At 44.7% G+C, this 15,805-nt stretch overlaps 1 protein-coding gene across 1 annotated transcript in view; it reads left to right on the top strand.

The window, feature by feature from the left end:
- Window positions 1-15,805, top strand: part of LOC8030485 (protein kinase C iota type-like) — a 117,946-nt gene that overhangs the window by 65,397 nt on the left and 36,744 nt on the right. Inside the window, exon 9 of the mRNA XM_040505072.1 lies at window positions 7,476-7,607. Coding sequence (XP_040361006.1) covers window positions 7,476-7,607 — 132 coding nt within the window. The remainder of the gene's footprint in view (window positions 1-7,475; window positions 7,608-15,805) is intronic.

Below are 15,805 nucleotides of genomic sequence, written 5' to 3'. Positions count from 1 at the left end.
GCTGACAGACTGAAAATGGCTGAGGACCAGAGTATGGCAAAAGCTAGGCCATCTTCCACTTCGCTGGAGACGAACACCCTCGGCAGCGATATCCGTTGAAGATGAGGAAAACCCAGCAAAGAATTTGACCGGGCTTTTTATTTTTGATCTCTTTATTCTTAATTCCGGAAACTTTGTGCCTGGTTTGATGCTAGTTCCTTGTTCCCTACCTTGTTTTAATGAAGTACAGAAACTGTAAGCGTTCGTTGATTTATATGGGAAGGTCTTACCAACTGACTGTCGTGAACTCATGTGGATGTAAACGCAGGCAGCTGAACGTGATCAATATTAATGTGTACTGCAGCAAAACGGTTGGCTTTGGTATTTATATATTTATGCATTGATTAAATATACCCTCAAGGCCCGACGGCATGATAGGGGGAAAGATAAAATACAAAAAAATGTTAGTAAAACTCTAACAAATTAACACCATTAATAATAAACCAAAACCTCGGCAATCAAACAGGTATGGATCATTGCAAAAATGGTTAGTGAGAGTGTTTAGGAGCCGCCTATTCGAGATTGTGCCGGCGTATCCGCCAAAGTCATTCATGACGCCGGCGAACCGATTGCTGGAGCATGGCCTTGTCCTGGTTCCTGTTATTGCCGGAATTCTTTAGAAAAAAAAAAAATCCTACAGGCCGTAGTTCCGTTTTGTCGCCGACTTTTACAGCTGGAATAATTAAATACGGCGCAGCTGACCATTTTAAACTTCGAGTGAGCGAACAAACTACAGTGCGAACACGGCCCCATAGCACACAAAAAATAGCACAACACCGACGAATGCCTTCAATATGGACTGCGGCGGGTTCCGGTGAGATTTACGAACCGGCAGTAGCGGTGCATCATGGCCTTGTGCAAGGACCCTATACAAAGACCTACATGAACGTACACTACCCCAATCAGTAAATCATTGCTCTGCGCTTTCGCCTTTTACGTTCGACGTTTCGAAAGCAGGAATTTCCGTGGTAATCACCCTAAGCAATAATGTCATTCCTCAGAAGGTATTTACAACTGCCCAAGGGATGAACACACCAGCAAGAAGTAAAGGTTCATGCTGTAATTATTTGCCGACAGCCCATATAATAATCCACTCAGCTGCGGTTCTTAGCAGCCATGTGTTCGGTTCCCCGCAATGCGCGTTGTACAATGGCGCGAGGGACGTGTTTTTTTATCGAATATTTCTTTTTGTGTTTGCGCTGCTCGTGCGCATCTGCAGTTGTCGTCATGAATTAACCTATGTAAAGGGGGTATTCAATCGATTTTTCACAGGCAGAGAAATCGCTTTTCTGCTAGCTACGGTGTGGCGAATTCAAAACCAATCTTCCCGGCCACAAGTCGACTGTTGACTAAAACTATCCGGCTATAACACAAAGCAAATTTATGTAGCACCACATCGGTCTTTCTTTTTGATTTTGTTTGATGCTAATGTACCAAACTATAAATATACGTACTCTCCGTTATATTTCAAGCGTGTTCAGCCTCCCCCGAGAACGCAATTGCTCTCGTGGAGGAGACGCAGGACGTAGCAGATGACAGTTACATTGACCCGTATGCTTAGAGCTACAGCTCAGACCAGCGTTCCAACATGACTATCCTCAGGTCGATCGATTGCACACTAATCGTTCGAGCGATCTTCTTGAACTCTTTAATGTAAAGCAGAATGCCAACCTGCGGCGGTATACGTCATCCCATCTTTCTGTTACACCACCGGTACTGGAAACACATGCTGACATCGGTGACAATTCCATCCTCGTGAAGAACGCACAGAACTGCCATGGTGATGTAGGTACAGTCGGCACGGAATGAAACGCGAACAGTGGGTGCATGGTTTTCGCCTAGATGCTGCACCACCTGAACCAGATGGGAGCTGCAAGAAGATGGCTCCTCCTTCGATGTGTTAGACTCTTGCTCGGTTCATCCAAACCTTTGGTGTTGCGTCTCTAGGTGACTCAGCGTGAGTCGAAAACCATGTGCTCCATGTTCGCGTTTCATTCCGTGCCGACTGAACATCCTATAATACAAAACCACGGCGATCGTCGGTGTGCGCTCGATGAAAGGAAACAAAACCGAAGGTAAAAGAGAAGACACGGAGGCATACGGGCAGAAAAACCTGCCTTTCTGGAACTAAAGTTTTCCATAACATCGTTGCCGTTGTCAAATCGTTGCGGAGTAGGGTAGCTTGGGTTGGATGAATTGCAACATTTGCGAGTTGCGAAGACGGTCATCTTAGCCCAGTGTACGAGGCACTGCTGGCGCTACTCCGGAGTGTCGCTGTTTCTAACGTCCTTCTTTGCTTGTTTGACAAAATTAGTGCTTAAAAACGTCAATGCTGCTGTGGTCACGCACGCACCGACACACAGCGGCTCCCGAGAAAACATATCTCCGCTCGACTCGAACCGCTCCTGAGAGCTTCGGATTACGATACCCGACTCAGGTGCCGCGCCGTCGGCGGAACTTGGTGTTCTCTTTCTTCAGTTCCGCACCGCGGATACTGCTTTCTTGCCTGGTTGCCGTATGGCCTTGCGATTTCACCACTTCACGCCACCGCGAAGTATCTCTACCCACGAGGGTATGGAGGAATACGGCGCAAGATCACCAGCGAGACTGCACAGGGAGACTTCACAACAGAATGGCAGTAGACTACGATAACTGCTCCTCGTCTTCGGCCATATCTTAACTAAATGAAAGTTAGTGTTCTCACCAACCCTTCCAGACCAGTTTACCTTCGAGTCTGGAACAACCCAAGACGCTACACTACCAAAGTGCTCTGCGTCTTTGAACCTGGACACTGCACCACAGGCAGTCTTCGCAGCTGCTGTCGCTGGATGAGCCAAACGCCGTTTAATAAACAGCGTGAGCGACGTGGCCGAAATACAAAACCGAAAGAAGATGAAGCGGGAGGGTTTAACTTACCTTGCGCTAGCCTGGAGAAGGAGAAAAACGTTTCGTTACTCTCTTCTTGTTCCGTCCGCACGGGGGCGCATCAGTACAACGGAGGAAAACGCGGCGTTGCTACCTTTCTTCTTTTTTGTACCCACTGCCTCCCTCCGATCATAGTGAACAAGAGCGTCGTCTGCTCCTCGTGCAGTGTCTCGCGTTAGAACGCCGGACGCCGGCGTTCGAGCATTGAGTGGAGACAAAAGAAGCTAGCCTTTGTATCTACCCGCTATCCGTCCAATCAGAGCTCGGTTTTCTGACGTCCCCGCGCGCTCTCATCTGTCCCTCAGTTTCTCACAGTAAAGCGCTCTGGAATTTACTGCCTTCACAGTTCTAGGGAAATCCACGAATCCCGATGCTCTTTGCAGTGTTAAAGCCAGTGATGACGCTGCAGTATTCAATTATAACAACTACTAGCACAAGCTTAAAGGGACACTGACACCCCTGACAAGTTTGTTTTCATTTTTTGCCAGGAAATTTAATACGGTGTCAGGACACTACCCAATGAATATTTCGCTGCAGAGTGAATATATTTTTCTAATGAAGTCACAAAACTCAACTGCTCCGAAACCGAAACAAGAGCACGGAGACTCATATGGCTGGCTGTCGTATAGAGGAGGGGGAAATGCGGAGGACTAGAGAGTTGGCGGAAGTCACGTGGCTATCGCTCCCTACCCAGTTTTTTTCCTCCCTTCCGCTTCTCCGGAGCGAACGATAGTTTCGAAGTAGCGGTCCCACGTCCGTGCAATGTTGGTCCACTGTTCGCCGCCATCACGTCGTCCAGCCCGCGGTACGTCGCCATATTGAGAATGATGTACTGTACACGTATGCAGGCACGTAGCCAGGATTTTGATTTGAAGGGGGGGGGGGGGGGGGGCGCCCATGACAAAATGCTGTATGAAGGGGAGGGGGCAGAGGAGGCCGCAGCAAAATTGAAGATTTCGGTGGGGGAAAAGGGCCATGCCCCCCCCCCCCTCCCCCCTGGCTACGTACCTGTATACTTCCTGTGGTTTGCGGAACATTATTCTGAATCAACGTATGTGCAGTTTTCTGGAAGCCACAAAAATTAATTTTATCTTATTTTTACTTTGAATATTTAATGTGGCCCTTGGATGACCCGCGACTTATATTTGGTACGCTAGTTTGAACGGAATGGGACCATGGAAGAGAATGAGAGCGCCTTAAATCAGCCAATTCTCAACTGACGGTTTTCGGGCGGAAAGAAAGCGAATTTCGAGCCGCAACTCGTGTTCTTGGTAGCTCGTAAGTCAAGTTCAAATAAAACACTCGGCGAGCATAAACGCCCTGTCAGTGTCCCCTTAATTTGGACGTAAAATGAAATATGCGATGTGACGCGCATGGTGTTTCACATGCTCATGTCACGTCGTCAACTTCATTATTTAGTTCTAACAATATTTTCGGCCTCGTCATCCATCGAGCACTCTTCGTAAATCGCAGCAATCGGTTCTACGAAATATTTTGACTTTTATTTGTTTATGAACGCTGTTCACCTCAAACAGGGGCTGCGACAAGTGTGGGGCACAAGTTGATATTTATTTATTAATTTATTGCAAGACCCTCGGGGACCAGAGGGCGTTAAAGAGTGTGTGGGTTACACACTCTGTAACGCAAAACAAGGTACAGATTTTGTTCTAACAATATGTAGAAGAAAACGAAGACAAAATACAGGAGTTGTGAGCTCAGCGCTGCTTGTGCTTCTGTGTCTGTAATAGAGTGAGTGTCTGTTTTGTGAGACGTTTATGCGCTGTGAAGGTCGTAAGATGGAAAATCAACTAGCCCAAGCTGCTGTGCTGAACGGCTCTCTGCGCGCGGTGTATGAGCGGGAGCGTGATCACGTGGCAAAAAAGAGACGTATGACTGGTCCAACGAGGGCGTAGTCTCCACCACAGTGTCAACTTAACGGTGAACTGAGTATAGAAAGGTGTCTTGGAGGATGATCCGTCTTCAATGGAGGCGATGAAGGGGGGAAGGCGGTTCCACTTTGAGTTGGTCTTAGGTAAAAGGAATCATAAAACATATTTGTGCTGCAAAGGGATGGCAACTTTATGCTGGTGATCAATGCTGGATGAAATATATGAAGGCTGTGAAAGAAGTTCCCGTTGCAATTATGATTTATAAAATAAAAGGTTTTGAGCCAGAGAACGACGCGACATTTTTCATTAAAATTGAAGTTTAGGAAGATCAAGATTAGATTTCATCAGCGAAACGCTGACGAGACTAAAAAAGTTAGAGACAATAAGCTCGCTAATTGATTCTGAACGGACTCAATGGCGTCGATGAGAGTACTGTCGCGGACACTATTAGCTATAACACGGCAGCCGTGACCATTTCGGACCCCCAACGCCACATAGCAGGGGCACCCTGAAACACCGCGCATATACCCCAACTATACCTGTGCGGCGGAATCGCTCTTCCAGGTTGCAATAGCACTCTTTCCTTGTCGTCTGGTCGGTGCAAAGAAGACGCCACCACAGCATAGCCCTGGTCGATGTTTGCCTCACAGGCTTTTGTGGGTGCCTCTTTTGGTACGGAGATTCCCTGACTCATGGAAACGAGTCAGCCAAACATCTAACGAAGGGGACATACCGAGCTAAGCACAGCAAGCACAGCATTTCTGGCACAAGTAAAAACCAATAACATATAGGCACCTGTCCGATCAATAAAAGCAAACTACCTAGATATGTACACAATCGTCGGCCACGATTATGCTTAGCTCGGTATGTCTCCCTTGTTAGTTGTTTGGCTGACTCGTTTCCGCAAGTCAAAGAATTTCCGTACCGAAAGAGGCAGCCACAAAAGCCTCTGAAGCAAACAACGGCAAGTGCTGTGACGGCGTCTGCTTTGCTCATAGCAGCCGACATGGAGAGAGTAGTGTGATCGCAACCTGAAAGAGTAATTCTAAGGCACACGGTGGGCGGGGTACACCATAGAGCAATTATAATGTACGGTAGAGGTTCAACGGGAGCTAGTGTATATGCGACTTTCGGGATGCAAGTTAAAGCAGAGAGCAACCTGTCTACTTTTGCAGAGCTCCTATGCATGCCTATGAGATATCGCGCGTGCATTTTGTCTCTTCGCCGGAAAAGTAACATGAATCACTTTTGTCATTTCAGTCGTAACGAATAGTATGTATGTACCTTTATTATCATTGTAAGAATGTAATTGCTCTAGTTACGGCTTTTTTTTTTTTTTTTACCTGTGAACGATGTTAAACTTTGCTATATTTAAGGCCCAAACTTCCGTTACATAGCAGGTGTATAAAAACGAGCGACGATTCTAACCAAAATAAAAATCGAAAGGAATGTAGAGTGTGTTCAAGGTTCACTAGCATTCCGGCGGTTCTTATACGTATATTGCAAATATGCCCGTCCTCTCACTATATGAAAATGACCCCGTCGTTCACCTTTACGAGCGGTTAAGAACATTCAAAACGTAAAGTATAAAGTATGTGGGTTATGAAAGATGTTTCTTTTTTTTTTCTTCTTTTTTTATTTCCTATGCCGGGCAGCTTTTATCGGGCACTTGTTTTCTGGCGTCTCCCTATTTTCAAACATTTTGAGCGTGCGGGTTATGTGTTGAACGTAGAACTAGCATCCCCGCACATATTCGATGAGCAGAAAAAATAAAGAAATACTTATGTATTGCAAATCGGACTATATTACGTGGCCTTAAATTTGTTTCGATCGTCTACGTGCACAGGGAGTTACTTATCCAGTGTTACTGCGTAGTTTTTGCCATCTCTCTTGGTTTTACAGATGTCCTTCGCTCGTTTGGCACGTATATCCCTCATGCTGCAAAGCGCCGGCGCCATGTTCGTGCTAACGGTTTCCGACAGTGCACATAAATGCCTGTATGAGGCTGTTTTAGCACCGCTTTTAATGCCATGGATGTGAAAGGCAAACGCCGTTACTGACCAATTATATCGACTGCCTGACTGGGAAATGTTCCAAGCTACCTAGTACGTACAAATTACTTGTGATATTTGCCCTTCTAATCCAGCGCAGGGAGAAAATACAATCACTTTTTCCCATAGAAATGCACTAGCATAAGACAATCTTCGACTGGTTGCTGTCTGCTTCAATTATCAACAGCACACTAGCGTCATTTGAACCTCTAGCGTCCCTTATTATAACTCTATGGGGTACGCGCAGTGTTTACGAGTGCGCCTGCTATGCGGCGCTGGAGGTACGGAACGGCCACGGCTGCCGTGTTATAGCTAATAGTGCCCGCGACAGTACGTTGTATATATAAAATGTGCGATAGAAAGCAAAAATGAAATACCGAAAACAATACCACTTATCAGGCCTGCAATAAACGCACAATTTATAAGATAATAACGAAACGATTTAAACATTGTATAAACACTGTGCCCTATATTGTGTGGGCAAATAGAAGCATTTGTGTCGTCTAAAGTGCGCGATATATGAGTTTTTTTTTCGTGTGTTTTAAAGAGTGGTTGAAACCGTTTTGTGCAGGCACGTCTGCGGATTGGTGGTCCTTCGGAATAGTGGTGTTCGTCATGCTGGTTGGAAAGACGCCCCTGGCCATCTATGCCGCCGAGAAGGGCGTCGACTTGCACCTTGCACGAAGGGACATTAGATACCGACGTAAGTCGTTTTCACTCATCGCACCCACCTTCCACCTTGATGACCGCTCAAAAATTTTTTGTTTGTTTTTTCTTAAATTGCGAGCGGAAAAGCCAATTTTAGCATGCTTGCAGTGAAGGACACGCCACGCTTACGCAATATACCACGTCACCCATAAAGTGGTGGTACATTATATTTTGTGTACGCATTATATATTCGCGCATCTTGAGAAATGTATAGGTAGTCCACGTCAGTAGCTACTGGCATGAAAAACAAGTCACAATAAAACATTCAATAAAGCCCGTGAGGTTAACTTTTACTAACAACCTAACAAGTCATCTATTTTTTTTTAATTAATGGCAGAAATATTAATTTACCGCGCGTTGCTCACAAACCAAAAGTCCCCCCCCCCCCCCCCCCCCCCCCCCCCGCTTTCCCAAGTTTTATGACTGTCTGACCATGTGATCGACAAAAAGGCTTTTCTGGCAAGTCTGACTCGTCCGTCCGTGTTAAGAAACTGCGATCCTGCCGCCCACTCTCTATGCGTCTTCAACGAGCGCCGAGTGACGGCTTCAGTTCCTGTTTCGAGAAGATTCTTGCCAGGCGTCGGTGCTCACCTCAAGACATACGAAATGGTGGCGGTCCTCACTGATGACACTGTGCTGGAATCTCAACCTCCCTGCCTTTTTCTTTGGAGCCCCGGTTATGACGCGAGTGTGAACGATCCCGTCACCCGATAGGTTATCTTCCCAGGTCGCACGGGCTCGTCCAAAGCAAAGGTAAGCGTTAGCTACCCCTTTCGGATATTGATGAGAAAATTGGTACCGCTTTAGTCTTATGGCCGCAGATGGAATTACGACAATACCATTTGCGCCTTGGCCAGAGACATCCAATTAAGGATACGCAGCGATTTAAATTGCTTATTTGCTTGCATTCACGGAGTGGGTTTAAGAAATTATCTCCGTGCCCCAAGAGTCCCTCTAAATTTCTGAAAGCGTCTTGCCTCCCCTGATCGTAGACTTCCTACGTTATCAGCGCGCTGCCACGTTCTCGGGTGTCGTTTCCATTTTGTTGTCGTTCGTTGGAAATGGCACCTTGATGTTCCTCTTCCATCGCCCGTTCCGGTTCGATGGCAGGTCCGTGAACCACCCACCTGTGTCTTGTCTCTGGGGCTGGGGCTTCGGGTTGCCCCAGAACGCATTAGTTGAAGACAGTTGCGTCTGCGACTCCCGCCCTCGTGAACATTGCATGTTGCGTAACTTTAACGTCACCACAAACCGAATTAAAAAAAAAATTAATGCAAAAAAGCATTCAAAGATATTTCAACATAACAGTAAGGTACATGGGTGAAATTAGTGTGCGGGGAAGTCAATGCCATAATGAGCGCAATGAAATGTTACTCCTAAAATATGTATATACGGTTTTGTCAGCAAGTCCGACTTTATATGACGTTGTCAATAGGAGATTTGAAATGCGCCCTATGACTTATGCGTCTAAAGATAGAGATCCAGGGGTGCGTGCTCTTGCAGTACCGTAATAGTGTGAACTGCCTTATTCAACCGATTAATAGGGCAATGCACTCTAAAAAAACCATGCGTCTACTTTCCTTCGCAACACTCGGAGAGCCAATCACCGCAACTTACGGAGGCAGCTCAGCGAATGACGATGCCGAAGCATATGTTTAGACAAAAGAAAAAACGCAGTCTGAGTTGTGACATTAAGCAATGCGAACGTGACGTTTGGCATTGCTTAATGTCACAACTCAGACTTCGTTTTTTTGTCTAAGCATATGTTTCGGCATCGTCATTCGCTGAGCTGCCTCCGTAAGTTGCGGTGATTTGCTCTCCGAGTGGCGTGCTGGAAAGTAGACGCGCGGGATTTTTTAAGAGTGTATGGTGTTCAATATGTTCTAAGCATTCACTCGAAATGCTCAAGCTACAAAGAATTCCTAACATAATCTGCGCATTCGTGGAGGCTTGCAGCTGGCCTTATGCATTACTGCTGCATGTTTGAATGAAGCCGGTAAGACTAACTTATTTGAGAACCCCAGGACGTACGTTGTCAGTGCAATAGTGTGGACCAGGAATGGGCAGTATTTCAAACACAAGTATTTGAAATACATATTTCAAATACTTTGTGTATTTTTAATTTGTATTTAATTACAAATTGGGTAATGTATTTGACGTGTGTATTTAAATACTAAAACGTAGGTATTTAAAATACAATTGTAAGTAAATACAATTTTGTGGGCAAAAATACATCCCTCAAATTTATTGTCACGACTCATTTTGCTCATCCTAAGACGTGTTCAGAGCAGGAAGAAAACTACGTTCTGCACCGAATGCAGTGTCTCTCAAGCAAGCATGAGCGTTTAGTGACTTTGTGATTACGGTGCTAGTGCAGGGCAAGAATAGTGACGAAATCGACGTTCACAGGCAGACTGGCTAAATAAGTGCTTGTGACAACTTGTGATGCTTTCCAGCCTGATTTTCATTCATATTTTTGCCTGGAACATTCTAAATGCGCGGGTCGTCCAGATTTTCGTAACTGGTGCGAGTTGCAACAATAAAAAATTCTCTGGCTAGTGCTGCGCGTCTTGGTCGTCTCAGTTCTTTGTTGGGCTGTATCAACATGTAATTGACAAAAAAAGCTGCTTGAAGCTCTGTACATTTTCACCTATTACGTCCAAGCTGATTACATTTTTTTGTGATTATATTTCTATTACGTTACTAGAGCCTCGCACACTAACTCCCGAGTGTGCGATGCAAAATTAGAATGAGATACCCAGAAACCTGTTGCAGGTGCCCTGAAGTCGCTGACGCAAATTTTGAGGAATGTATGTGGAAAAGTATTTGGAGGAGACCAAATACATTTGGTTGTATTCGTATCTTGTACTTAAATGTTTTTTTTGGAAATGTAATTAGATTTGTAATTAAATACATTTTTGACGAAGTATTTTGTATTTGTATTTAAATACATATTTGCATGTATTTTGCCCATCCCTGGTGTGGACATACTAACTGCCACGCGGAACCCTTGCCTTCTTTAAGGTTCCAGGGAACATAAAATGTCTAAAGAAAAAAAAGGTGCATTTGCGCCTAAGCAGGAGGCTCGTGTGACCTGCTGGTTCTTGGTGGTGCACTTTAATGTAATATTCCAACCTGCCTTACCTATGAGGAACGATACTTAGTTCAGACATCTGCATTGACGCCGTTGCGTTGCGTTGCCCTGTGTTACGACATATTGTAGGACACGTGTTGGCAAAGCGACCATTAGTAGCATCTCGTCGTAGCAGTCGTAAGCGGCCTTAACGCTGTCGGCCGTACTCAAAGGCAAATATGTAGACCAGCATTTACACTCACTAAAAAAACATCAACAAAGGTTTCGAAAAGATGCGTTTTTGTTTTTGTTTTTGTTTTTGTGCCAGAGTTTTTTTGTTTTTTTTAAGAGAAATTAATACAGTTGCTTAAACGTTTCCTTGTGTTTAGTCTTGAAATTTATTGCCTGAAAACAGTATCTAATTTTTCTTAATATCCGAACTAAATAAGTGCCACTTCTCCGAAATAATTCCTATGATAGTCAGAGGTGCAACTGTGGCACACTCTACACATATTTAAGATGTATGTATTCAGTAGAATAAACCAAATCCACGAATTACCTGAGGAACTTTGGAAATATATAGTGGTATATATATATATATATATATATATATATATATATATATATATATATATATATATATATATATATGGCACCTATATCCATCCCAAAAGTTCTGTTCGGCGCGTGAGTTTAAAATGCACCGTTCGTTAATTTTGCTTAAACGAGCCCGCACGCATGTGAATTTTATTGCACGGCACAGAACTTGTGCGTAGAGATTATAAAGTTGCCAATCAGACGTGATGTAACCTTTTACCACACCTACTAGCTGAGGCACTGGGGCGATAGGACGAAACTGACCTGAAACTCAGACTGGTGCTCGTTACTTGAAAAATGAAATGGATTACAGTTACAAATTACCGAGCCTCAATGATGTAACGAATTACCGCTACAAATTACTTTCGCTAAAAAGTAACGGATTACTTTACTGCTTACGTTACAAATTACTTTCACTTTACTTTTTTCCATACACTTATTCAGAAAACAACATAAACAATTTTGATATTTTTCGAAAACTTTCTGCAACACTACTTTTCATTTCTTGTACGCCCTATTATGGTAGTCCTTGTAAAAATAAAATATTTTATTTAAGAGAAAGACTTTAGGTGCACTCCGTTCCCCTGTAAGCTGACAAGGCACCGAAAGCTGCAACCACACCCGCCATCCCGCTAGCTCAAGGCCTCCAGAAATGATCCTTGGAATTGTGCAGAAAAAGCTGGCGGTGCGCATACTCAGTAGCAGTGTCTACTTCCGCTACGAGATTCAGAGCCAAAGGAGCGATCTACGAAAGCTCCCTTTTGACTCGGGCGCTTCGCCTGTTATTCACAAGAAAAAAAAAGAAAAAAAAAAAACTTGGTTCTAACGTTCCAATGTACAGCCAATGCAGAATGCAGGTGTCCCAGCTTACCTTAATGTGTTTCTGTAGATTAGAGTTTGTTGTTCTTGCTGATGACAATGTTTTTTTGTTATTTTTTTTTGGCAAGCAAAGTATTCATTGAAACTCTAGGTTTTCGTTCTCCTTAATGCCCTGAATTTTGAACATCTCATTAAGAGATGGCAATGGAGACGACGGACACTCCATGACCGAAAATTCGACCAGTCAGAGAAAACGTGGCGGTTAAGGGTTATCGATCGTTCATCGGTTCTCACTTTCATACCAATATTCGTGGAGGCCAGGGGAGGGTAGGGCATGGAGAGCGAGAGAAGCGGTGGCCATCGATCCCACAAAACAATAGAGGATCACACCACCTTCACGCGTTCTCTCTCTCTCTCTCAGCACTCCTAAGATGGCCTACCTACCCCCCCCCCCCCCCCCCCCCCCCACCCTGAAACTGTAAAGGGAGGATTGAACTCGACCACCATGTCCAGACAAGTAAACCAAAAGAAGTATCGTCTGTACCCACGAAGACGATGTTCCTAGCCTCCTGCCGGGCGCCTTTCAGCCGTTAATCAAGAGCGTGCTAGAATACAGTAGCGCACATCAGAGAAAAAGAGAATTTGACCTCCTCGCGCGAGGCTACGTCGTCTGTTACGCGAGTTGTGAACAAGCGGGTCGACGGGGTACGGACCCGCGTTTGATGTCTGTGCAGGTGGCGGAAGACGTCGAGGAAGTTGGAAAGCGTGAAACAGTGTAAAAGGCAAAAACATACAAACACGAAGAGATGAAGAAAAACTCGATAAATGGCGGCGGAGAGCCTACTCGGCGTTGTCTTACTTGATCCTTGTCTTTTGTATATTTGTACATGCCTTGCCCGTTTTTCTAGCTGTTCTAGTGACCGGTCATACGAAAAATCGTGTTTTCTTTTCTGCTATTCTCCCCTTCCTGATGTTTTCTATTTTGGTAAACTTGCCCTCTTTATGCTGGTGAATGTTCTGCTCGCATTCTCCAGTTACTGCATTATGCTCATATTTTTTTAAAAGTAACGAGTAATTAAGGTAACCTGTTACCAATATTTTGTAACGAAATTACATTACAAATTACTTAAGAAACAATTTAACGTGACAATTACAAAATTACTTGAAAAAAGTAACAAATTACAAGTAATCCGTTTCTTGTAACGGATTACTTCCCAAGTCTGCTCAAACACTTAATTGCGTCACCACCTCCAAGACAACAGCATTAGCAGATATTCATGGCCGACTGAAAACTAAAAATTAAACACAGTAACCTTAAAAAAAAAATTGCGACTAAGTTGCGAAGGGCAACGTATTTTGGCCGGCGACATTCGCTCGGCATTTGGCGTCAGAACACTGTTTGTTGTGCCGAGCCCAAAGCGAACGTGCCGTCGGGGAAAGTCCGTCGGTTGTTCGCCGCATATTCGTGCCATGGAGTTGAGCCTTAACTTCAGCTAAGTCTATAGATGCAAGTTGGCTTTCATTTGCAAAGTTTGGAATGGGGAAGATTCGTATTTTACGATATTATAACGCAACAAATGTACCACGTCGGAGCAGTACCGTCATGATACATTTTAATGTCAAGACGCTCGAAACTGTTTTTTTTGTTTTTTTTTTGGGGGGGGGGGGAGAGGGTGTTTATTTGGTCATTGTGGTTTGAAACCGAGCTCATGGCGATGGTGAACTCAGCGTGGTGGACCAACTGGCTAGAGCAAGGCCCGTGCTATGCTCCTCCCCTCCACCAAATATAAACATGTTTTGACTCATATCGGAACTTCGATTAAACTCAGAATCTGCGCCATCCCTCGTTAGACGCGGTCACCTAATCATGTGGGTACGGAGAAGAACAACGTGTGCTGCCCTTTTGGGGTAAGAACCCAGGCAGCACAGACACATTGAAAAGACGTCGAAAGAACGTCGATGACGTCAGGATGTACATGTCGAAAGAACGTCGAAAGTCTGAACGTCAGGTCCCTTCGACGTAATATGGAAAGGCTAATGTCTGGAAAAAAGCGTGGATTTTAAGTCGACATAACGTCCCTCTTAAAGGCCTTAGAACGTCGAGTGCACGTCTGAATAGGATGGGAAGTCAAGTGATAACGTTATATCAACATTGACACAATGTCCCATTTAACGACCATAAAACGTCGAGTATACGTCCAAACTGAACGGGATGTCAAATGAGAACGTCATATTGGCAATATCATAACATCCTATTTAACGACATAAAATTCCGAGCGCACGTCTGCGATAATGTTATGTCAACGTTGAAATAACGTCCCATTTAACGACTATAAAACGTCGAGCGTACGTCGAGACTGAATGGTATGTCAAATGAGAACGGTCTCGACCTGGGTCACCGTGGAACAATGGAGTCAACCGGATCTGGCTTCGTTGCTCAAAGGTATGTTCGCGATAGCATGTATATTCGGACGGAATAGACTATTCGTTAAATCCCCCCAAGCGCCCCGGCCCGCACTCCAGTAATCATAGGAAGGGTGTTCCTCCAGCTGCCAAGTGATCGGTAATTTCGACCACTTCCATAGTTACGCAGTTTTCGGTGTAATTCGGAGTCACCCTAAACAAGCGTCCTATAGTGCCCAAGGACCTGTCATATCACTTTTAAGATTTCTCGTCAATGACAGCGGTTTCGATACTGTGCATGCTGTCCAGCCTACAACCTGGCTCGGCTCCAGAAACGTCTTACAATATTATCGTTCTCTTACAGCTTCAAAGACGCTTATATTAAGTTAGAAACGCTAAAAATGCTCTAAACAATCCCGCTGACTCCGAGCTATATCCTGGATTTTGTTCTTGTGAATTCGCGGCTTCTTAAGCAATTCCTGCTAAAACATCAATCACGAGAGTGATAATATTGTAAGAGATTTCTGCAGCTCAGGCCAGGTTGAAAGGTGGATTGCATGCACAGTATCAAAAATGCTGACATTGACGAGAAATTGTAAAAGTGATATGACAGCACCTTGGGCTCTTGTAAGGCGCTTGTTCAGTGTGATCAACGTGTTCACTGATATTATTGGGACGTCTCGCGCCCAATGTTCAAAGGACCTCCCGAAAAAAAAAAAACAACGTAGAACTGACGTCGAATAATGTCGATGACGTCAAGCTGTTGCTCAGGATATTGTTACGACGTCTCGTGCTTGGCGTTCAAAAAACTTCTCATACAAGACATCGAACAGACGTCGATTACTGTTGAAGACGTCGAGGTGAAGCTTATGACGTCGTCACTACGCAGCGTGTTTGACGTTGTCGAAACCACTCATGTGGACGTACCCATGCCGTCGATAAAAAGTTTGTTAAGGACTTCGACGTCGCCCAACGTCTAGGATCTTATCTCGAAGTTATCTCGACGTCTTGTGCTGCCTGGGGAGTGCGCAAGTCTGGTCTTTTATGGTGGTGTTGATTATACACTGCGCTACCGTGCGTGATGTGACGTGCGTTGCTCCTATACGAGCTATTTATTCGATCTCGAGGAAACCAGCAATGTCGCCTAGCGGAATGGAAGAGGTTAGCGCCAACGGTCGAAGATGGCTAGATCTCGAACTATGTCTCCAGGTTCGTTGTTTCTCTACGTTATCAACGACTGCAACGTGAAACATATTATTGGAACATTCACTCTTGGAACTGCTAAAAAAGTGAAAAGACAC

This window comes from Ixodes scapularis, unplaced genomic scaffold (assembly GCF_016920785.2).
Source record: "Ixodes scapularis isolate PalLabHiFi unplaced genomic scaffold, ASM1692078v2 PGA_scaffold9__187_contigs__length_104089568, whole genome shotgun sequence".
Lineage (NCBI taxonomy): Eukaryota > Metazoa > Arthropoda > Arachnida > Ixodida > Ixodidae > Ixodes > Ixodes scapularis.
This window is presented reverse-complemented; position numbering and strand designations above follow the sequence as displayed.